Here is a 25,176-nt window from a genome sequence, read left to right as displayed (position 1 = left end):
TATATTTCAGGTTCTGTATTTATATTTCAGGGTCTGTATCTATATTTTAAGGTCTGTAGGAATATTTCAGGTTCTGTATTTATATTTCAGGGTCTGTGTCTATATTTTAGGTTCTGTATTTATATTTCAGGGTCTGTATCTATATTTTAGGGTCTGTAGGTATATTTCAGGTTCTGTATCTATATTTCAGGATCTGTATCTATATTTTAGGGTCTGTAGGTATATTTCAGGTTCTGTATTTATATTTCAGGGTCTGTGTCTATATTTTAGGGTCTGTATCTATATTTCAGGATCTGTATCTATATTTTAGGGTCTGTAGGTATATTTCAGGTTCTGTATTTATATTTCAGGGTCTGTATCTATATTTCAGGGTCTGTAGGTATATTTCAGGGTCTGTAGGTATATTTTAGGGTCTGTATCTATATTTTAGGGTCTGTAGGTATATTTCAGGTTCTGTATTTATATTTCAGGGTCTGTATCTATATTTCAGGGTCTGTAGGTATATTTCAGGGTCTGTAGGTATATTTTAGGGTCTGTGTCTATATTTTAGGGTCTGTATCTATATTTTAGGGTCTGTATCTACATTTCAGGGTCTGTATCTACATTTCAGGGTCTGTAGGTATATTTCAGGCTCTGTAGGTATATTTCAGGGTCTGTGTCTATATTTTAGGGTCTGTATGTATATTTTAGGGTCTGTGTCTATATTTTAGGGTCTGTAGGTATATTTCAGGTTCTGTATTTATATTTCAGGGTCTGTATTTATATTTCAGGATCTGTATCTATATTTTAGGGTCTGTAGGTATATTTTAGGGTCTATATCTATATTTTAGGGTCTGTAGGTATATTTCAGGTTCTGTATTTATATTTTAGGGTCTGTAGGTATATTTCAGGGTCTGTAGGTAAATTTTAGGGTCTGTAGGTATATTTCAGGTTCTGTATTTATATTTTAGGGTCTGTAGGTATATTTCAGGGTCTGTATCTATATTTTAGGGTCTGTAGGTATATTTCAGGGTCTGTAGGTATATTTTAGGGTCTGTATCTATATTTTAGGGTCTGTATCTATATTTTAGGGTCTGTAGGTATATTTCAGGTTCTGTATTTATATTTCAGGGTCTGTATCTATATTTCAGGGTCTGTAGGTATATTTCAGGGTCTGTAGGTATATTTTAGGGTCTGTATCTATATTTTAGGGTCTGTAGGTATATTTCAGGTTCTGTATTTATATTTTAGGGTCTGTGTCTATATTTTAAGGTCTGTAGGTATATTTCAGGGTCTGTATCTACATTTCAGGGTCTGTATCTATATTTCAGTATCTGTATCTATATTTTAGGGTCTGTAGGTATATTTCAGGTTCTGTATTTATATTTCAGGGTCTGTATCTATATTTCAGGATCTGTATCTATATTTTAGGGTCTGTAGGTATATTTCAGGTTCTGTATTTATATTTCAGGGTCTGTATCTATATTTTAAGGTCTGTAGGAATATTTCAGGTTCTGTATTTATATTTCAGGGTCTGTATTTATATTTCAGCATCTGTATCTATATTTTAAGGTCTGTAGGAATATTTCAGGTTCTGTATTTATATTTCAGGGTCTGTGTCTATATTTTAGGGTCTGTAGGTATATTTCAGGTTCTGTATTTATATTTCAGGGTCTGTATCTATATTTTAGGGTCTGTATGTATATTTTAGGGTCTGTGTCTATATTTTAAGGTCTGTAGGTATATTTCAGGGTCTGTATCTACATTTCAGGGTCTGTATCTATATTTCAGTATCTGTATCTATATTTTAGGGTCTGTAGGTATATTTCAGGTTCTGTATTTATATTTCAGGGTCTGTATCTATATTTCAGGGTCTGTATCTATATTTTAGGGTCTGTAGGTATATTTCAGGTTCTGTATTTATATTTCAGGGTCTGTATCTATATTTTAAGGTCTGTAGGAATATTTCAGGTTCTGTATTTATATTTCAGGGTCTGTGTCTATATTTTAGGTTCTGTATTTATATTTCAGGGTCTGTATCTATATTTTAGGGTCTGTAGGTATATTTCAGGTTCTGTATCTATATTTCAGGATCTGTATCTATATTTTAGGGTCTGTAGGTATATTTCAGGTTCTGTATTTATATTTCAGGGTCTGTGTCTATATTTTAGGGTCTGTATCTATATTTCAGGATCTGTATCTATATTTTAGGGTCTGTAGGTATATTTCAGGTTCTGTATTTATATTTCAGGGTCTGTATCTATATTTCAGGGTCTGTAGGTATATTTCAGGGTCTGTAGGTATATTTTAGGGTCTGTATCTATATTTTAGGGTCTGTAGGTATATTTCAGGTTCTGTATTTATATTTCAGGGTCTGTATCTATATTTCAGGGTCTGTAGGTATATTTCAGGGTCTGTAGGTATATTTTAGGGTCTGTGTCTATATTTTAGGGTCTGTATCTATATTTTAGGGTCTGTATCTACATTTCAGGGTCTGTATCTACATTTCAGGGTCTGTAGGTATATTTCAGGCTCTGTAGGTATATTTCAGGGTCTGTGTCTATATTTTAGGGTCTGTATGTATATTTTAGGGTCTGTGTCTATATTTTAGGGTCTGTAGGTATATTTCAGGTTCTGTATTTATATTTCAGGGTCTGTATTTATATTTCAGGATCTGTATCTATATTTTAGGGTCTGTAGGTATATTTTAGGGTCTATATCTATATTTTAGGGTCTGTAGGTATATTTCAGGTTCTGTATTTATATTTTAGGGTCTGTAGGTATATTTCAGGGTCTGTAGGTAAATTTTAGGGTCTGTAGGTATATTTCAGGTTCTGTATTTATATTTTAGGGTCTGTAGGTATATTTCAGGGTCTGTATCTATATTTTAGGGTCTGTAGGTATATTTCAGGGTCTGTAGGTATATTTTAGGGTCTGTATCTATATTTTAGGGTCTGTATCTATATTTTAGGGTCTGTAGGTATATTTCAGGGTCTGTATTTATATTTCAGGGTCTGTATCTATATTTCAGGGTCTGTAGGTATATTTCAGGGTCTGTAGGTATATTTTAGGGTCTGTGTCTATATTTTAGGGTCTGTATCTATATTTTAGGGTCTGTATCTACATTTTAGGCTCTGTATCTACATTTCAGGGTCTGTAGGTATATTTCAGGGTCTGTAGGTATATTTCAGGGTCTGTATCTATATTTTAGGGTCTGTATGTATATTTTAGGGTCTGTGTCTATATTTTAGGGTCTGTAGGTATATTTCAGGTTCTGTATTTATATTTCAGGATCTGTATTTATATTTCAGGATCTGTATCTATATTGTAGGGTCTGTAGCTATATTTCAGGGTCTGTATTTATATTTCAGGGTCTGTATTTATATTTCAGCATCTGTATCTATATTTTAAGGTCTGTAGGAATATTTCAGGTTCTGTATTTATATTTCAGGGTCTGTGTCTATATTTTAGGGTCTGTAGGTATATTTCAGGGTCTGTATCTATATTTCAGGGTCTGTAGGTATATTTTAAGGTCTGTAGGTATATTTCAGGTTCTGTATCTATATTTTAGGGTCTGTATGTATATTTTAGGGTCTGTGTCTATATTTTAGGGTCTGTAGGTATATTTCAGGTTCTGTATTTATATTTCAGGATCTGTATTTATATTTCAGGATCTGTATCTATATTGTAGGGTCTGTAGCTATATTTCAGGGTCTGTATTTATATTTCAGGGTCTGTATTTATATTTCAGCATCTGTATCTATATTTTAAGGTCTGTAGGAATATTTCAGGTTCTGTATTTATATTTCAGGGTCTGTGTCTATATTTTAGGGTCTGTAGGTATATTTCAGGGTCTGTATCTATATTTCAGGGTCTGTAGGTATATTTTAAGGTCTGTAGGTATATTTCAGGTTCTGTATTTATATTTCAGGGTCTGTATCTATATTTTAGGGTCTGTATGTATATTTTAGGGTGTGTGTCTATATTTTAAGGTCTGTAGGTATATTTCAGGGTCTGTATCTACATTTCAGGGTCTGTATCTATATTTCAGTATCTGTATCTATATTTTAGGGTCTGTAGGTATATTTCAGGTTCTGTATTTATATTTCAGGGTCTGTATCTATATTTCAGGATCTGTATCTATATTTTAGGGTCTGTAGGTATATTTCAGGTTCTGTATTTATATTTCAGGGTCTGTATTTATATTTCACGGTCTGTATCTATATTTTAAGGTCTGTAGGAATATTTCAGGTTCTGTATTTATATTTCAGGGTCTGTGTCTATATTTTAGGTTCTGTATTTATATTTCAGGGTCTGTATCTATATTTTAGGGTCTGTAGGTATATTTCAGGTTCTGTATCTATATTTCAGGATCTGTATCTATATTTTAGGGTCTGTAGGTATATTTCAGGTTCTGTATTTATATTTCAGGGTCTGTGTCTATATTTTAGGGTCTGTATCTATATTTCAGGATCTGTATCTATATTTTAGGGTCTGTAGGTATATTTCAGGTTCTGTATTTATATTTCAGGGTCTGTATCTATATTTCAGGGTCTGTAGGTATATTTCAGGGTCTGTAGGTATATTTTAGGGTCTGTATCTATATTTTAGGGTCTGTATCTATATTTCAGGATCTGTATCTATATTTTAGGGTCTGTAGGTATATTTCAGGTTCTGTATTTATATTTCAGGGTCTGTATCTATATTTCAGGGTCTGTAGGTATATTTCAGGGTCTGTAGGTATATTTTAGGGTCTGTGTCTATATTTTAGGGTCTGTATCTACATTTCAGGGTCTGTATCTACATTTCAGGGTCTGTAGGTATATTTCAGGCTCTGTAGGTATATTTCAGGGTCTGTGTCTATATTTTAGGGTCTGTATGTATATTTTAGGGTCTGTGTCTATATTTTAGGGTCTGTAGGTATATTTCAGGTTCTGTATTTATATTTCAGGGTCTGTATTTATATTTCAGGGTCTGTATTTATATTTCAGGATCTGTATCTATATTTTAGGGTCTGTAGGTATATTTTAGGGTCTATATCTATATTTCAGGGTCTGTAGGTATATTTCAGGTTCTGTATTTATATTTCAGGGTCTGTATCTATATTTTAAGGTCTGTAGGAATATTTCAGGTTCTGTATTTATATTTCAGGGTCTGTATTTATATTTCAGCATCTGTATCTATATTTTAAGGTCTGTAGGAATATTTCAGGTTCTGTATTTATATTTCAGGGTCTGTGTCTATATTTTAGGGTCTGTAGGTATATTTCAGGTTCTGTATTTATATTTCAGGGTCTGTATCTATATTTTAGGGTCTGTATGTATATTTTAGGGTCTGTGTCTATATTTTAAGGTCTGTAGGTATATTTCAGGGTCTGTATCTACATTTCAGGGTCTGTATCTATATTTCAGTATCTGTATCTATATTTTAGGGTCTGTAGGTATATTTCAGGTTCTGTATTTATATTTCAGGGTCTGTATCTATATTTCAGGATCTGTATCTATATTTTAGGGTCTGTAGGTATATTTCAGGTTCTGTATTTATATTTCAGGGTCTGTATCTATATTTTAAGGTCTGTAGGAATATTTCAGGTTCTGTATTTATATTTCAGGGTCTGTGTCTATATTTTAGGTTCTGTATTTATATTTCAGGGTCTGTATCTATATTTTAGGGTCTGTAGGTATATTTCAGGTTCTGTATCTATATTTCAGGATCTGTATCTATATTTTAGGGTCTGTAGGTATATTTCAGGTTCTGTATTTATATTTCAGGGTCTGTGTCTATATTTTAGGGTCTGTATCTATATTTCAGGATCTGTATCTATATTTTAGGGTCTGTAGGTATATTTCAGGTTCTGTATTTATATTTCAGGGTCTGTATCTATATTTCAGGGTCTGTAGGTATATTTCAGGGTCTGTAGGTATATTTTAGGGTCTGTATCTATATTTTAGGGTCTGTAGGTATATTTCAGGTTCTGTATTTATATTTCAGGGTCTGTATCTATATTTCAGGGTCTGTAGGTATATTTCAGGGTCTGTAGGTATATTTTAGGGTCTGTGTCTATATTTTAGGGTCTGTATCTATATTTTAGGGTCTGTATCTACATTTCAGGGTCTGTATCTACATTTCAGGGTCTGTAGGTATATTTCAGGCTCTGTAGGTATATTTCAGGGTCTGTGTCTATATTTTAGGGTCTGTATGTATATTTTAGGGTCTGTGTCTATATTTTAGGGTCTGTAGGTATATTTCAGGTTCTGTATTTATATTTCAGGGTCTGTATTTATATTTCAGGATCTGTATCTATATTTTAGGGTCTGTAGGTATATTTTAGGGTCTATATCTATATTTTAGGGTCTGTAGGTATATTTCAGGTTCTGTATTTATATTTTAGGGTCTGTAGGTATATTTCAGGGTCTGTAGGTAAATTTTAGGGTCTGTAGGTATATTTCAGGTTCTGTATTTATATTTTAGGGTCTGTAGGTATATTTCAGGGTCTGTATCTATATTTTAGGGTCTGTAGGTATATTTCAGGGTCTGTAGGTATATTTTAGGGTCTGTATCTATATTTTAGGGTCTGTATCTATATTTTAGGGTCTGTAGGTATATTTCAGGGTCTGTATTTATATTTCAGGGTCTGTATCTATATTTCAGGGTCTGTAGGTATATTTCAGGGTCTGTAGGTATATTTTAGGGTCTGTATCTATATTTTAGGGTCTGTATCTACATTTTAGGCTCTGTATCTACATTTCAGGGTCTGTAGGTATATTTCAGGGTCTGTAGGTATATTTCAGGGTCTGTATCTATATTTTAGGGTCTGTATGTATATTTTAGGGTCTGTGTCTATATTTTAGGGTCTGTAGGTATATTTCAGGTTCTGTATTTATATTTCAGGATCTGTATTTATATTTCAGGATCTGTATCTATATTGTAGGGTCTGTAGCTATATTTCAGGGTCTGTATTTATATTTCAGGGTCTGTATTTATATTTCAGCATCTGTATCTATATTTTAAGGTCTGTAGGAATATTTCAGGTTCTGTATTTATATTTCAGGGTCTGTGTCTATATTTTAGGGTCTGTAGGTATATTTCAGGGTCTGTATCTATATTTCAGGGTCTGTAGGTATATTTTAAGGTCTGTAGGTATATTTCAGGTTCTGTATCTATATTTTAGGGTCTGTATGTATATTTTAGGGTCTGTGTCTATATTTTAGGGTCTGTAGGTATATTTCAGGTTCTGTATTTATATTTCAGGATCTGTATTTATATTTCAGGATCTGTATCTATATTGTAGGGTCTGTAGCTATATTTCAGGGTCTGTATTTATATTTCAGGGTCTGTATTTATATTTCAGCATCTGTATCTATATTTTAAGGTCTGTAGGAATATTTCAGGTTCTGTATTTATATTTCAGGGTCTGTGTCTATATTTTAGGGTCTGTAGGTATATTTCAGGGTCTGTATCTATATTTCAGGGTCTGTAGGTATATTTTAAGGTCTGTAGGTATATTTCAGGTTCTGTATTTATATTTCAGGGTCTGTATCTATATTTTAGGGTCTGTATGTATATTTTAGGGTGTGTGTCTATATTTTAAGGTCTGTAGGTATATTTCAGGGTCTGTATCTACATTTCAGGGTCTGTATCTATATTTCAGTATCTGTATCTATATTTTAGGGTCTGTAGGTATATTTCAGGTTCTGTATTTATATTTCAGGGTCTGTATCTATATTTCAGGATCTGTATCTATATTTTAGGGTCTGTAGGTATATTTCAGGTTCTGTATTTATATTTCAGGGTCTGTATCTATATTTCAGGGTCTGTATCTATATTTTAGGTCTGTAGGAATATTTCAGGTTCTGTATTTATATTTCAGGGTCTGTGTCTATATTTTAGGTTCTGTATTTATATTTCAGGGTCTGTATCTATATTTTAGGGTCTGTAGGTATATTTCAGGTTCTGTATCTATATTTCAGGATCTGTATCTATATTTTAGGGTCTGTAGGTATATTTCAGGTTCTGTATTTATATTTCAGGGTCTGTGTCTATATTTTAGGGTCTGTATCTATATTTCAGGGTCTGTATCTATATTTTAGGGTCTGTAGGTATATTTCAGGTTCTGTATTTATATTTCAGGGTCTGTATCTATATTTCAGGGTCTGTAGGTATATTTCAGGGTCTGTAGGTATATTTTAGGGTCTGTATCTATATTTTAGGGTCTGTATCTATATTTCAGGATCTGTATCTATATTTTAGGGTCTGTAGGTATATTTCAGGTTCTGTATTTATATTTCAGGGTCTGTATCTATATTTCAGGGTCTGTAGGTATATTTCAGGGTCTGTAGGTATATTTTAGGGTCTGTATCTATATTTTAGGGTCTGTATCTACATTTCAGGGTCTGTATCTACATTTCAGGGTCTGTAGGTATATTTCAGGCTCTGTAGGTATATTTCAGGGTCTGTGTCTATATTTTAGGGTCTGTATGTATATTTTAGGGTCTGTGTCTATATTTTAGGGTCTGTAGGTATATTTCAGGTTCTGTATTTATATTTCAGGGTCTGTATTTATATTTCAGGGTCTGTATTTATATTTCAGGATCTGTATCTATATTTTAGGGTCTGTAGGTATATTTTAGGGTCTATATCTATATTTCAGGGTCTGTAGGTATATTTCAGGGTCTGTATTTATATTTCAGGGTCTGTGTCTACATTTTAGGGTCTGTGTCTATATTTTAGGGTCTGTATTTATATTTCAGCATCTGTATCTATATTTTAAGGTCTGTAGGAATATTTCAGGTTCTGTATTTATATTTCAGGGTCTGTGTCTAGATTTTAGGGTCTGTATCTATATTTCAGGGTCTGTATCTATATTTCAGGGTCTGTAGGTATATTTTAAGGTCTGTAGGTATATTTCAGGTTCTGTATTTATATTTCAGGGTCTGTATCTATATTTTAGGGTCTGTATCTATATTTCAGGGTCTGTAGGTATATTTCAGGGTCTGTATTTATATTTCAGGGTCTGTATCTATATTTTAAGGTCTGTAGGAATATTTCAGGTTCTGTATTTATATTTCAGGGTCTGTATCTATATTTTAGGGTCTGTATCTATATTTTAGGGTCTGTAGGTATATTTCAGGGTCTGTATTTATATTGCAGGGTCTGTATTTATATTTCAGGGTCTGTATCTATATTTTAAGGTCTGTAGGTATATTTCAGGGTCTGTATCTACATTTCAGGGTCTGTATCTATATTTCAGGATCTGTATCTATATTTTAGGGTCTGTAGGTATATTTCAGGTTCTGTATTTATATTTCAGGGTCTGTATCTATATTTCAGGATCTGTATCTATATTTTAGGGTCTGTAGGTATGTTTCAGGGTCTGTATTTATATTGCAGGGTCTGTATTTATATTTCAGGGTCTGTATCTATATTTTAAGGTCTGTAGGAATATTTCAGGTTCTGTATTTATATTTCAGGGTCTGTGTCTATATTTTAGGGTCTGTAGGTATATTTTAGGGTCTGTATCTATATTTCAGGGTCTGTAGGTATATTCCAGGGTCTGTATCTATATTTCAGGGTCTGTAGGTATATTTTAGGGTCTGTGTCTATATTTTAAGGTCTGTAGGTATATTTCAGGGTCTGTATCTATATTTTAGGGTCTGTATGTATATTTTAGGGTCTGTGTCTATATTTCAGGGTCTGTAGGTATATTTCAGGGTCTGTATCTATATTCTAGGGTCGTTTTGACCGTTGGGGTTTTTACGTAATTATTGTATGGCCTTGCCTTACAATATAAAGCGCCTTGGGGCAACTGTTTGTTGTGATTTGCTGCTATATAAATAAAATTGATTGATTGACTGATTGATTGGTTTCAGGGTCTGTAGGTATATTTCAGGGTCTGTATCTATATTTTAGGGTCTGTATCTATATTTCAGGGTCTGTATCTATATTTTAGGGTCTGTAGGTATATTTCAAGGTCTGTATCTATATTTCAGGGTCTGTATCTATATTTTATGGTCTGTATCTATATTTCAGGGTCCGTATCTATATTTTAGGGTCTGTATCTATATTTCAGGGTCTGTATCTATATTTTAGGGTCTGTATCTATATTTCAGGGTCTATATCTATATTTCAGGGTCTGTAGGTATATTTCAGGGTCTGTATCTATATTTCAGTGTCTGTATCTATATTTCAATGTCTGTATCTATATTTTAGGGTCTGTATCTATATTTTAGGATCTGTAGGTATATTTCAGAGTCTGTATCTATATGTTAGGGTCTGTGTCTATATTTCAGGGTCTGTATCTATATTTCAGGGTGTGTATCTATATTTTAGGGTCTGTGTCTATATTGTAGGGTCTGTAGGTATATTTCAGGGTCTGTATCTATATTTTAGGGTCTGTATCTATATTTCAGGGTCTGTATCTATATTTTAGGGTCTGTATCTATATTTTAGGGTCTGTAGGTATATTTCAGGGTCTGTGTCTATATTTTAGGGGCTGTATCTATATTTTAGAGTCTGTGTCTATATTTTAGGGTCTGTAGGTATATTTCAGGGTCTGTGTCTATATTTTAGGGGCTGTATCTATATTTTAGAGTCTGTATCTATATTTTAGGGTCTGTATCTATATTTTAGGGTCTGTAGGTATATTTCAGGGTCTGTGTCTATATTTCAGGGTCTGTATCTATATTTTAGAGTCTGTGTCTATATTGTAGGGTCTGTATGTATATTTTAGGGTCTGTAGGTATATTTTAGGGTCTGTGTCTATATTTTAGAGTCTGTGTCTATATTTTAGGGTCTGTATGTATATTTTAGGGTCTGTAGGTATATTTTAGGGTCTGTAAGTATATTTTAGGGTGTGTATCTATATTTCAGGGTCTGTCTCTATATTTTAAGGTCTGTATCTATAGTTTAGGGGCCTGTCAGTATATTTTAGGGGTTAGTGTATGTGGTGCTCACGTGCACCTTGAAACATAAATAAGATTTGTCTCCTCATCTTCAGGAGGAGGTGCTGCAGCAGCAGGAGAGACTGAAGGAGGAAGACAACAACATCCAGAGACGCAGCCAACACCTGCTGTCAATCATGGAACAGTTCAAAGGAATGTAGACAGACAAAGAGACAGACAGACAGACAGACAAAGACACAGGCAGACAGAGAAACAGACAGGCAGAAAAAGAGACAGAGAGACAGAGACAGGCAGAGAAACAGACAGAGACAAAGCGACAGGAAGACAGAGACAGGCAGAGAAACAGACAGAGACAAAGCGACAGGAAGACAGACATACAGAGAGACGACAAGAAGAAAAACAGACAGAGACAGACAGACAGACAAAGGGAGACAGACAGACAAAGACAGGCAGACAGAGAAAGAGACAGGAATACAGACAGAGACGGAGACAGACATAAAGACAGGAAGACAGATAGACAAAGATTGTCAGAGAAACAGACAGAGACAAAGAGACAAGAAGACAGACAGGCAGAGAAACAGACAGACAGACAAAGAGACAGGAAGACAGACACACAAAGAAATGGGAAGACAGACAGACAGACAGAGACAGGTAGACAGACATAGAGACAGGAAGACAGACAGACAGAGAGACAAAAACAGGCAGAGAAACAGACAGACAGACAGAGACAGGTAGACAGACATAGAGACAGGAAGACAGACAGACAGAGAGACAAAGACAGGCAGAGAAACAGACAGACAGACAAAGAGACAGGAAGACAGACAGACACACAAAGAAATGGGAAGACAGACAGACAGAGACAGGTAGACAGACATAGAGACAGGAAGACAGACAGAGAGACAAAGACAGGCAGAGAACACATAGACAGAGTCAGAGAAATTGGCAGACAGACAGACAGACAGAGAGAAACAGACAGAAGGAGACAGAAAGACAGGAAGAAAGTGAGACAGAGAAAGCCAGACAGTCAGAGAGGAGCAGACACACAGAGACAGAGACAGACGCGCGCGCACACACACCCACACGCACAACAGAACAGCTCACTTTTGGGCAGAGACAAAGAGCGTAGTGCGCCAACCAGTGACGCCGTGTTGGGTCTCGGTCGCACTATTTGGCAGCTGCAGGCAGAGGCGGAGAGAGGAAGACAGGAGCGTCAAGTTCGCACAAACAAGACAGGAAGCGAGCGGGTCATATAAAATAAAAGTACCACGGAAGAATTGGTCAATAAATACATCAAAAAAGATCTGAGTTTTTCCAATTCTTTTTGATTTTTTTTCTTCTTCATTAATACGTCAGTAAAAGACAAATTGTGAGATTTACAAATAAAAAAGTTAGTCACCTATTTCATTAAAGGTTTTCACAGCAAAAACAAACAAAGAAAAATAAAAATAAATTAATAATTAACTACAGATTAGCGGTGTTCCAGAAGGTGTGGTTAACCTATGCCAGCAGAAACCCTGACTGACTGAACTTGTCTTGGTTTAACCTGGGTTGGTTCCAGAACACCAGTTATGAATTTACTCAATCACTTTCGTGTTGGTTAAATGAGAGTCATGAATAACCTATAAAGAAGTCATCACTTGAGCATAGAAGGTCCATGGGTCCAGCTGAAAATTAAAAATAAGAACATGAGTAGGTTGACTTGATCACGTATACCAGTTATTTGAGACGTTGCTGCGGACTTGACACAGTCAACAGAGGGGTGGAAAAGTGATTGGGGGCCCCACCACCCCTTCACTCCTGTTGGGGCGCTTGCCCTGGTCCATCAATATGCACTTTTCATTATAGAAGGTATTCCTAGGGGACTTCCTCAGAGCCATCCACCTTCTAGAACCAGAGTGCCTCTGGAAATCTGGTCTTATTCTCGCTTTGTTTTCCACCTCTGAATCCCCTTTTCCTCTGTTCTAAAAGTTCATTTATAAACATGTGAACGTGGATTTCTGTTTGATTGTACTAAGTGTACCAACTTGTGCATACAAGAATATACTCTGAACATAACCTACCCTGTAGCAGGTTATCTTCAGAGTGTTTGTTTCCATGGTTACTAAGCTCTCTATAGCAGAATCAGAACCGACTTTTATTGTCATTGTAAGAAAATAAAATAAAATTTAAATTACTCCTTTATGGTGCAAGTATAAAAACACAGGACATTAAAGACACAAAACCGGTGTCGCCGACCAAACATTCCCCCCTATAAATTGGCCCACTCTGCCTTCACTGCGCATGCGTCACTAGACGCGGTTCACGATTATCACCCCATTTCTGCTTAAAACTGCACTCCAGTCACCATCTATCTCAGCAACAGATATCTGATGCTTTTGTACAACAATCATTTCCACATAAATTCAGCATTATTTCATCATAAAAGGCGGAGGAAGCAATCAGAGCGCCACGGCTACACGAGCCGCTAGCTGATGCGTTCACTGCGCGTCAGTCATTTCAAAGTGTCACCCAGTAAAGCCTTGTTTCTGTTTGAAACAGCCTAGTTTCTGCTTAAAACTGACTTTACAATGATTTACGAAGTTTTACCTTTCTCATCTGATGGTTAATAATCACATTAATCCATTTGATCGCTTTTGGTGAAGAGAGTCCATCTCAGACTAGCTGCTGTGGTCACAAAATCGATTTTTAGGGTGGAGTGTTCGGGCTGTGACACCGGAATGAAACCAACCAGAGGGTAAAAGCCAGAATAAAAGGACAAAACAGCCCTCGTCTGAGGAGCAATTTGCCCTATTAAGGTTTCAAATCCCGCAAAACTTCAGAGAGGTCGCCGCGCTGCGAGATCTCAGTAACATTGAGAACTGCATTGAGACGCTCTGATCGGGCTGCACTTTAACAGCTGCACACGGACAACACCATTAACATCGCAACATAAAACTATTTTTATATTGTGCCTAAAACTCTCGTGAATATATTCTCTGGGTTTATAGACGTTGTTATTGCGTTTGTTTTATGTAAACATGCGAGAATCACAGGCTGTCTCTCCATTATTTTCAGTGGGAGCTGCTGTGAGCTATGCTCGCTTCCTGATCATGTCGTTCTGGGGGAAAGTGAAGTTTGCTCTTTCACGTCTTGATTATTGTCCTTTACAACACTGTTTGTCCTCTTTGTTTCAGACTAATATATATGATAAGTCTGAAATTCAGTTTGCATTTATTAAATTCCACGCAGATTAAACGTAGCAGACACAGATTATTCGTTATAATTGTTTTAGCAAGTTTTCAGAGTATCATGCATACAGTCTCTTATTAACGTGATGAAAAGAATAAAAAATTACATTTTTGTAGTATAATATTTATTTACAATTGTCATCATGTGGATTCTCTATGTTGTTTTGACTGCAGCGACTCTCTGGCGCGCAAGAGATTATGGGATACGTTAATAGGGCGAATGTGAGTGGATGCAGTGAGTTGGGGGTGGCGGAAGGATCACCTGAACCCCGCTCACATTGCTTCCCAGACAAGGGGTGTTTTGTTTTTATACCTCAGTCGTGACTGTGTTTTTACAAAACTGATAAGTTAAACAAGATTATTAGTTTTTGAAAAGCCAGAGATGAAGGTGTTCTGTCCGCATCCGTCCCCCAATGAATGAAGCAGATCCGGTCATATTGTGTGTTTTGTTTTTTATACCTCAGAAAAGATATGTAAAACAAGATTAGAAATCATCATTTTCTGGCAGTATCTCAGAGGTTGACAAGTCTGATATTTTGTTTGTTTTCGTGTGAGCAGACGACAAATTCATATTACGCACTGACTGAAACAAAGATGGCCAAAAGAAAATAGTTCCACACAACCTGGATCCACTACACCTGATCCGGGGGTCTGGATCCACTCATAAACCCGAGGATCCACATCTGGCTGAGGTATAAATAATAGAATAAATAAGAGACTAAATAATAGAACAAATTGCAGAATAAATAATAGAATGCATGACAAAATAAAGAGTCAAATAAACAAGAGTAATCAGAGATTTCTGACATCTGCCAAGAGTTGATGAGGACTCAACAGATATGTGATTCACATCATGACCCGAACTTTACCTGGATCCGAATTCCACAACACAATGCAACAATTGCACACTGATCCAGAATGGTCCGACTGATCAAGATGCTGCAGTCTGATATTGAATTCACAAGCTGAAACAAACTAGTATCTTCCTGATCTTAGTTTTACATCGTGATGTTGTATCCGTAAAGCAATTTTGATGTAATCCTTACAAGTCTACAAAGTAAAATCCTGATCCAGAATCCAGAAACCGATCCAGATCACCTCCAAAATTGGAGTTTTCCAAGGCCTAACACCAATGTCTGGTGAAAATTTGGTGAAAATCCGCTAAGTAATTTTGACGTAATCCTCAAAATCCAACAAAGTGAAGTGTACAAATTGAAATCCTGATCCAGAATCCAGATCTGGATCACCTACAAAATTCAGTGACATCTTCCATGGCCTAATATCTAGCTGTGGTGCAAATTTGGTGACGTAATCCTTAAAAACCTATATAAAGTGAAATCTTGATCCAGAATCCGGATCCGGATGGAGTCTTCCATGGCCTAATATCTATATGTGGTGAAAATTTCATCAAAATCGGTGTAGTAGTTTTGACTTAATCCTGCTAACAGACAGACAAAAAATAAACACTAATGATTTTATTACATCCTTGGCAGACGTAATAAAAGTGTAAATAATAATAATAGAAATACCATTCCTATTGGACCACAGGTGAGATGTTGATTTGATTTCTTATTATCTATCACAGGTGTAATGCGCCACTGGTGGAGGACAACTCATAAAACTGGATATAAAGTTTCAAAACTAAAACTCATTACTATTGGCCGACAGGGCGGATGGTGATCCTCTGTGAGGATTCAGTTGAAGTCTCATAGACTGCTACCTGATCAACACCCAAAATGAAATCTGGCCAGACTTCAAGATCTGATGGTTTCTCATGAAGTTGTAGACGATTTACCTAGAGGACTTGCAGACACAGACACAACTGGTGATCCAAATAGATTGTGGGAGATCTTCCGCAAGCAGACCCTGAAAGTTGCTAAGGATTGTATTGGAGAACAAAGGAGGAGGCGTTTCACATCTGAGAGCGCTCATATATCATCCTGGGGACTCATAGTGCACGGCTTGATGAAAATCTTAAGATATCCAGGGAGTTGAGAAAGCGGGTTGTGATGGCTCGGAGAGCGGGCAAGGAGGCATTTGTTAGAGGAATCTGTGATCAGATGACACATCATCTGTGGTCTAGTGACCCTCGACCTGCTTACACAGGAATCAAAGCACTTTGTTCCTTCAGACCTACACACCACCTCACTGTGGTTATGGCAGAGGATGGTTCAGTCCTGATAGATGCCTCTGGTGTACTGTCACATTGGGCCAGCTACTTTGAACAGTTGTATCAGGCTGATCCTCCTACTGGAATGTTAGATATCCAGGGTTCCTGTGGCTGATTCTCCAGTCAACTGTGAACTACCAAGTGTTGGTGAAATTGCGCAAATCATGAAACAGCTGAGGATAAGGAAAACTCCAGGGATCTGTGGCATCTGAGTCCTCCAGGTGGGTGTGGAAATGCTTGTACCTTCCCCACAGACTGAAAGAAAGGATTCATTGCTCCAAACTGGAAAGGGTGTTCACATGGATTGTAATAACTACAGGGATATCACTCTGCTCTCTGTTACAGGGAAGGTGCTTGCAAGGATTATTCTTAACAGGATTTACTTCCAGCTACATGCTGCTCAGCAATTGGAACAGTCTGATTTCACATCCAAAAAGTCAACCATTGACTGTATTCTAGCCCTGCAAGTAGTCATAGAATGCAATTGTGAAAATCTGAAGTGCTTGTATGCAGCCTATATTGATTTTCATAAAACGTTTGATTCAGTTGATCAGCGTGCTCACCTGGACATCCTGAGAATTCATAGGATCCCCAAGAAGTTATTGGACATCATGTTAGCCTATACACAGATACTGTGAGTGCTGGAAGATCTGGTGTTACTCAGGGATGTGTTCTGGCTCCTACTCTGTTTGATGCCTGCGTGTTGATCAGGATGTAGAAACCAGTGACTTTTCAGTGTTTTTACTGATAAGTAACTGACCTTGACCTCATGGATGATGGTGTAATCTTTGATTAATCAATGGATACCCTGAGTGCAAGAATTAAGAAGCTGAGTGAGGAATCATAGTGTCTGGGATCCACACTAAGATCCAGGCTTCCAATAACTTCCTGGACTCATCCATCAAAAGTGCTTGTGATGTGTCTGCATGTATGTGATGAAAGTTGAACTTGTAGACACATTCACCACCCTCAGCAGTGACGTTCATGTTTTTGGGTCCTCTGTCTTTGAGCTCCAGAGATGCCTGGAAAGAGCTTATGGAGTCATGAGGTCAAGGGTTTGAAGTGTTTGGTGATGGTGATGTCTTTACAAGGGAATGAATGTCCAAGTCTTTCTGGTCCTGGTGCTTCCTGTCTTACTGTACAGTTAGTTGTCAGACTTGGACTCTAACCAGTGACCTAAGGTGACAACTGGATGTCTTTGGTAGCAAGTCTCTGTGGAGGATCCTTGGGTCCCGCTAGAAAGACTGTGTCAAATGAACGGTTACTTAGTGAGACTCAGATGAGGAGGATCACTGACACTGTGAGGGAACATCAGCTACCGCATTTTGTCCATGTGATGTGTTTCTTTGGATATGAGCCAGCACGCAGGTGCCTCACAGTTGAGGACCCCAGCAGCTGGAGAAGGTCAAGGACACACCCATGTTGTACCTGGTTGCAGCAGATAGATGGATTGTTCGAAGGCACGGGGGAGACTCAAGCCTAGATTTAATCAGTTTTTAAAGTCTTCTCTGTTCCATCATGAAGCTATATAACTGTTGATGCCCGTTTCTCCAGTCACAGTAACCTATAACTCCTTCAGCATTATATGGGTGTCTTGGTGGCTTCCCTCACTAGTCTTCTTATTCCACGGTCAATCAGTTTTTGAGAACTGCCTCCTCCTGTCAGATTTATTGTACAGTACCAGACTGTTTGTATTTCTGAAGGATTGATGTAGATGAAGTCCAAAAAAATGTTCATGTGTTCATCCCAACTGTCCAAAGAAAACTGGCTGTAAAAATGCTGATTATATTAAAATTAATATTTATATTTAGTTTGTGCAATTAGTTATGGCCTCTGAAAATGGACTTCTTCTTCTTCTTCTTTGTCTTTCAGCTGTTCCAGTTAGGGGTCGCCACAGCAGATCAATCGTTTCCATCTCACCCTGTCCTCTGTATCTTCCTCTGTCACACCAACCACCTGCATGTCCTCTCTCAGCACATCCATGAACCTCCTCTTTGGTCTCCCTCTTCTCCTCCTGCCTGGTGGCTCCATCCTCAGCATCCTTCTCCCTATATACCCTGGGTCCCTCCTCTGCACATGTCCAAACCATCTCAATCTTGCATCTCTGACTTTGTCTCCAAACCGTCCCACCTGAGCTGTCCCTCTGATATGTTCATTCCTAATCTTGTCCATTCTTGTCACTCCCAAAGAGAATCTCAACATCTTCAGCTCTGCCACCTCCAGCTCTGCCTCCTGTCTTTTTGTTAGTGCCACTGTCTCTAAACCATACAACATAGCTGGTCTCACTACTGTTTTGTAAACTTTCCCCTTCACTCTTGCTGATATTCTTCGGTCACAAATCACACCTGCCACCTTTCTCCACCCACTCCACCCTGCCTGCACTCTCTTCACCTCTCTACCACACTTGAACAGTTGACCCCAAATATTTAAACTCATCTACTTTCACCACTTCTACTCCTTGTAACTGCACTATTCCACTGGGCTCCCTCTCATTCACACACATGTACTCAGTCTTGCTTCTACTGACTTTCATTCCCCTTCTCTCCAAAGCATATCTCCACTTCTCTAGACTAGACTTAACTTGCTCTCTACTCTCACTACAGATCACAATGTCATCTGCAAACATCATAGTCCATGGGGACTCCTGTCTGATCTCATCTGTCAACCTGTCCATCACCACTGCAAACAAGAAAGGACTCAGAGCTGATCCTTGGTGTAATCCCACCTCCACCTTGAATGAGTCTGTCATTCCAACTGCGCATCTCACCGCTGTCACACTATTCTTGTACATGTCCTGTACTACCCTAACATACTTCTCTGCCACTCCAGACTTCCTCATACAATGCCACAACTCTTCTCTTGGCACCCTATCATAAGCTTTTTCTAAGTCCACAAACACACAATGTAACTCTTTCTGTCCTCTGTACTTTTCCAACAGTATTCTCAGAGCAAACATTGCATCTGTAGTGCTCTTTCTCGGCATGAAACCATATTGCTGCTCACAGATCTTCACCTGTTTTCTAAGCCTAGCTTCTACTACTCTTTCCCATAACTTCATGCTGTGGCTGATCAGCCTTATGCCTCTGTAGTTACTGCAGCTCTGCACATCACCCTTGTTCTTGAAAATAGGAACCAGCACACTTCATCTCCACTCCTCAGGCATCCTCTCACTTTCCAAGATTTTATTAAACAATCTGGTTAGAAACTCTACTGCCATCTCTCCTAGACATTTCCATACCTCCATTGGAATGTCATCTGGACCAACTGCCTTTCCACTCTTCACCCTCTTCATAACAGCCCTCACTTCTTCCTTGCTAATCTCTTTTACTTCCTGATTTACTCTCACCACATCATCCAGCCTTTTCTCTCGCTCATTTTCTTTATTCATCAACTCTTCGAAATATTCCCTCCACCTTCTCAGCACACACTCTTCACTTGTCAGCACATTACCATGTGCATCTTTTACCACCCTAACCTGCTGCACATCCTTTCCAGCTCTGTCCCTTTGTCTGGCCAATTGGTACAAGTCCTTTTCTCCTTCCTTACTATTCAACTTCTTGTACAGCTCGCAATATGCCTTTTCCTTTGCTTTTGCCACTTCTCTTCTTGCCTTACGCCGCATCTTCTTGTACTCCTGTCCACTTTCTTCATCTCTCCGACTATCCCAAAACGTTTTCGCCAACCTCTTTCTCCTTATGCTTTCCTGGACCTCTTCATTCCACCACCAAGTCTCCTTGTCTTCCTTTCACTGTCCAGATGTCATACCCAGTACTGCCCTAGCTGTCTCCCTCACCACATCTGCAGTACTCTTCCAATTGTCCAAAATTGCTTCCCCTCCAACTAGTGCTTCTCTCACCTGCTCGCTAAATTTCACACACCAGTCTTCCTCCTTCAGCTTCCACCATTTGATCCTTTGTTGAGCTCTCACTCTCTTCTTCTTTACCTCTAAAGTCATCCTACAAACAACCATCCTATGCTGTCTAGTGACACTCTCTCCTGCTACCACCTTACAGTCTGTGATTTCTTTTAGCTTGCATCTCCTATAAAGAATGTAGTCCACCTGTGTGCACCTTCCTCCACTTTTATATGTTACCCTGTGCTCCTCCCTTTTCTTAAAGTAGGTATTCACCACAGCCATTTCCATCCTTTTTGCAAAATCAACTACCATCTGTCCTTCCCCATTCCTATCCTTGATACCATATCTACCCATTACTTCCTCATCACCTCTGTTCCCTTCACCAACATGCCCATTGAAGTCTGCTCCTATCACCACTCTTTCATGCTTGGGCACACTCTCCACCACCTCATCTAATACACTCCAGAAATCTTCTTTCTCCTTCAACTCACAACCTACCTGTGGGGCATATGCACTGATGATATTCATCATCACCCCTTCAATTTCCAACTTCACACTCATCACCCTGTCAGACACTCGCTTAACCTCCAACACACTTTTAACATACTCTTCCTTTAAAATGACCCCAACACCATTTCTCTTTCTGTCCTCACCATGGTACAACAACTTGTACCCACCGCCAATGCTCCTGCTCTTACTTCCCCTCCACTTGGTCTCTTGCACACACAATATGTCTACCTTTCTCCTCTCCATCATATCAGCCAGCTCTCTCCCTTTACCAGTCATACTACCAACATTCAAAGTCCCCACTCTCATTTCCACCCTTCTAGTTTTCTTCTTCTCCCGCTGTTCGTGGCAACGTTTTCCTCCTCTTCTTCGTCGTCGTCTTCGCCCAGCAGTAGCCCAATTTCCACCGGCACCCTGTTGGGCAATAGCACCGGTGGCGGACGTTGTTAACCCGGGCCGCGACCGATCCGGTATGGGAATTCGATTCTGAGTCTGCATAGTTGGGTTGGCTTGGGTTGGCCTCTGAAAATGGACTGTGTATAAAAATGTCTGTAATTAATAAATGGCTGATGTGCCATTTTTAAAGAGCAAGAACATCTGTTCTGTTTCACTGCAAGTACACGGTGGCGGAGACAGAGTCTACAGAGGAAACATTAAAACGGTCTCACTGTCCTAACTGTAGTTATCACGTTTATCAGTGTTATGAGCACAACAGAAAACAGATTTGAACACTAACCACTAAGGCTAACTTTTAATCACAACCTAAAGTTGATCCTCATTTTCTCTTTTGTTTGTGTGTAGCGCCCACTGGAGACCTTGTCGTTAAGGTCATTATGACCGATTACTGATTTATGCACATTAACAAGCAAATAATCATTACTTTCAGCACGCAATTGACTAAATAAGACGCTTTTGGCCTGACTTGCCAAAAGATGAGCAACAAAAACGGAAGAATCTACGTGAGGAACTAGTAAGGTGCACAAATGCAGGTGAAGAAAATCTAACCATCTCTAAGGGGAGGATCAGGACAAAGCGTTTTCATCCCCAACAGAAAGTGACGGAAATAACACCTCAGACACAGCCTAAGCCAACTATTAAACGGTCTATGCTTTTATCTTGTGATGACACAATTTTATATGATCTGAAGTATCTTTTTAATGATAGTGAGGAGTACATTTTAAATGGCCAATGTGTTTTTAGTGTTGATTTTACGAACACGGGTGATTTTGGTGCTATTTACCAGTTATGCAACTCCAATAGTTCTACCTCGGAAATTTCCGCAGGTATTTTTATTGATAGTGTCTCTGCCACTAGTGTTTTTAACCATGCCAATGTTTTTAAGGAGTGTACTGACCCTGTTTCAGTCACGTCCCAAGCTAACCTGGGAAACATCACATCGATCTCCATCATGCAAGCCAATGTTGACAGTCTCAGTAATAAAAAAGACGAATTCTTCTTGCATGTGGAGATGGACAAGCCAGATTTTATATGCCTAAATGAGGTCCTTCCTAAATATTCATCGGATGCTCTGATCTGTGAGATTGACTTCAAAATCCAAGGCCATACTATGTACTGCGCTGAAGTCATGAGACGTGGCACCATAAGTTACACAAGAAATCATATCCCTACCAAGCAAATTTACTGTTCAGCCCTGGTTGACACAGTCATAACTAGTACAGTCCTTGACAACAAAACAGTCATATTATGCAATACATATCGTAGCCCATCCTCAGATGTTAATTATGACAACATTCTTATGGAACAAATCAATGTTATCTGTGCAATGGACCATGATGAACTGGTGCTTTGTGGAGACTTTAACCTGCCTGACATCGACTGGATAAGCCAATCCAGTTCAAGTACCTCTTCAAGCAGGTTCATCGATTGTTTCCAAGACAACTACCTAACTCAGTTAGTGACAGAATGTACCCGTTCAAGAGAAGGTCAGAGAGAATCCCTACTCGACCTTATACTGACTGACAACCCCATCCTCATAAGTGAAGTACAGTACCAGCCACCGCTCGGGAAAAGTGATCACATTACCTTGTTGTGTCACCTCAAGTACGCAAGTAACAGTCAAAGCTCGGACAGAAAAACTAAACTTTTATAGAGCCAACTATGATGACATGCGAAGTGACCTGGAAACCTGCGACTGGGACTCATTTCTAAATGGTCTAAATGTCGAGAATTCTTGGAATTAGTTCGAGAGCATTTTGCAAGCAGTCACCCAAAAGTATGTACCTTTGACTAAGTTTGGAAAGTCAAGAAAGAAGTGGATGACCACAGAAGCAATAAATGCTATCAAAGAGAAACACCTAGCCCATAATAAGTATAGAAAGAACAAGACTATAGAAAACCTTGAAAGTTACTGATTGGCCAGAAATAAAGCTACCAAGATGATACGGGGGGCCAGATCAAATCACAAACGAAGAATAGCTGACAATATAAAAGACAACCCAAAAGAGTTTTGGGGGTATGTGAAGTCTCAGCTCAGTAAGGACAGTGGCATACCCATGTTAACACTCAAAGACGGAGCTTCTGCCATTAACCCTGAAGAAAAGGCCAAATTTCTCAACTCTTTCTTCTCAAGCGTGTTCACACAAGAAAGTTTAGAAGATATCCCAAAGGCAAGAACACCGGAGCTTGAATCTTTCCTCACCACAGTTAACTTTACTGAGCAGGCCATCTGTGATGAAATCAAAGCTATAAAAAGTGGGAATTCCGCAGGGCCTGATGGCATCCATCCATGAATCCTAAAAGAAACCAGTAGACAGATCGCCAAGCCACTAGCCAAAATCTTCACCAAGTCCATGGATGCGGGTCTAGTCCCTTCCCGGTGGAAAGAGGCCACGGTAGTCCAGATTTTCAAGAAGGGGAAGCGTTCAGACCCTAGCAACTATAGATATGTGAGCCTGATGAGTGTATGCGGTAAGCTGATGGAAAGAATTGTGAGAAAACACGTCCTGCGCCACATCGACAGTAACAAACTGTTTACCCCAGGTCAACATGGATTCCGGAGTGGAAGGTCGTGCTGCACCCAACTTCTTACTGTGACTGAGCAATGGACAGACCTCTTAGACAAGCGCACGCCTTTTGATTGTGTATATCTTGACTTTCAAAAGGCGTTTGACGCAGTACCTCACCAACGTTTATTAGAAAAGTTACAAGCATTTGGCATCAGAAAAAAACTTCATGACTGGATGAAATTGTTTCTGCTAGGAAGAAAACAAAGGGTCAGAGTGGATGACACATTATCGGACTGGGCCAACGTCACCAGTGGTATACCACAAGGGTCGGTACTAGGCCCAAAGCTATTTCTGATCTTCATAAATAATTTACCAGACACAGTTAAGTCCGCAACAGCTCTATTTGCCGATGACAGCAACATCTTTGCGCCAGTTAAAGAATAAGCCGACATTGACTCCCTACAAGAAGACTTGAACAGCCTGTACTCATGGTCGTGCAAATGGCAGTTGCCATTTAACTTGTCAAAATGCAAAGTGATCCATTATGGCTGTTCAAACCCAAAAGCATCTTACTCAGTTGGTGGTACCGTTAGTGAAGAACCGTTAGTGAACCATTACCGTTAGTGAAGAAAAGGACCTCGGTGTCTTGTTTGATGACACATTGACTTTCAGTGCCCACCATGATGCTGCAGTGGCTAAATCAAATGCAAAGCTGGGACTAATCAAGCGTTCATTCCACAACATGCAATCTACGACCTTTAAGCAACTATACAAATCTCTAGTGAGGCCTATAGTTGAGTACTGCACAGTTGTTACCCACCCTGTGTACAGGCGAGATGAGGACAGGATTGAAAAAGTAGCGACGTGCAACGAAGCTAGTTAAGGACCTGAAAACTCTGCCTTACACTGAACGTCTGCAAACACTTCACTTACCCACGCTAAAGTACAGGCGCAGAAGAGCTGACATTCTACAAGTGTATAGGATTCTTAATGGGATTGATGACCTTGAAGTGTCCCAGTTCTTCTCACTACAGGCAGAACACGCTCTAATGGGTTCAAGATTTTCAAGCAACATTTCCAGACTAAACTTAGAGGCAACAGTTTTAGCCAGAGAGTAGTGGATCCATGGAATGCCCTGCCCACCGAAATTGTGACAGCTCCATCTTTGAACCATCTTAAATCGTCTCTCTAACGGTACTGGAAACGTGACTCAGATAAATGGACAGTTTAGTGACAATATATAATTATATACACTAAGACAGGTACTGGGTTTAACGAAATAGAGGATAACCAGTCAGTGACTGACAATCCTAACACTCAGTAAGTACTCAGTAAGTATGACATAAAATCGACGTATAAACCGACAAAATGTGTCCGTGTCCCGCTGTGGGGAAAGGGGGCGGGGCTTCCAGCCTATCAGAAATGTAATTCAAAGATAAGTTTTATGAAGAACTTTTCGTTGTGTTTCTTTAATCTTTTCTCGGTAGAACTCTACAATAAAAAACCCAAACGTGTATTCACGTGAGGTTAGAAGCCGTTGAGCTATGGCTGTGCATCGGCACTTTTATTT

General features: G+C 38.6%; 1 protein-coding gene across 3 annotated transcripts in view; it reads left to right on the top strand.

Annotated features, from left to right (window-relative positions):
- zmp:0000001301 (rab9 effector protein with kelch motifs) overlaps positions 1–11,526 on the top strand; it is a 32,486-nt gene extending 20,960 nt beyond the window's left edge. Inside the window, exons 19-21 of one of the 3 annotated variants that reach the window (XM_034192116.1) lie at positions 10,976–11,087; positions 11,449–11,456; positions 11,504–11,526. In XM_034192116.1, the coding sequence (XP_034048007.1) occupies positions 10,976–11,080 (105 nt within the window). In that variant the 3' untranslated portion in view covers positions 11,081–11,087; positions 11,449–11,456; positions 11,504–11,526. Of the gene's footprint in view, positions 1–10,975; positions 11,099–11,323; positions 11,365–11,448; positions 11,457–11,503 lie in introns of those variants that run through there. The other 2 variants (XM_034192114.1, XM_034192113.1) reach the window with 2 other exon arrangements.
- The last annotated feature ends 13,650 nt before the right edge of the window (positions 11,527–25,176 follow it).

The sequence above is a fragment of the Thalassophryne amazonica genome, chromosome 17 (assembly GCF_902500255.1).
Source record: "Thalassophryne amazonica chromosome 17, fThaAma1.1, whole genome shotgun sequence".
Taxonomy (NCBI): Eukaryota; Metazoa; Chordata; class Actinopteri; order Batrachoidiformes; family Batrachoididae; genus Thalassophryne; species Thalassophryne amazonica.
Note: the sequence above shows the minus strand (reverse complement) of the source record. Positions and strands in the feature narration are given on the sequence as shown.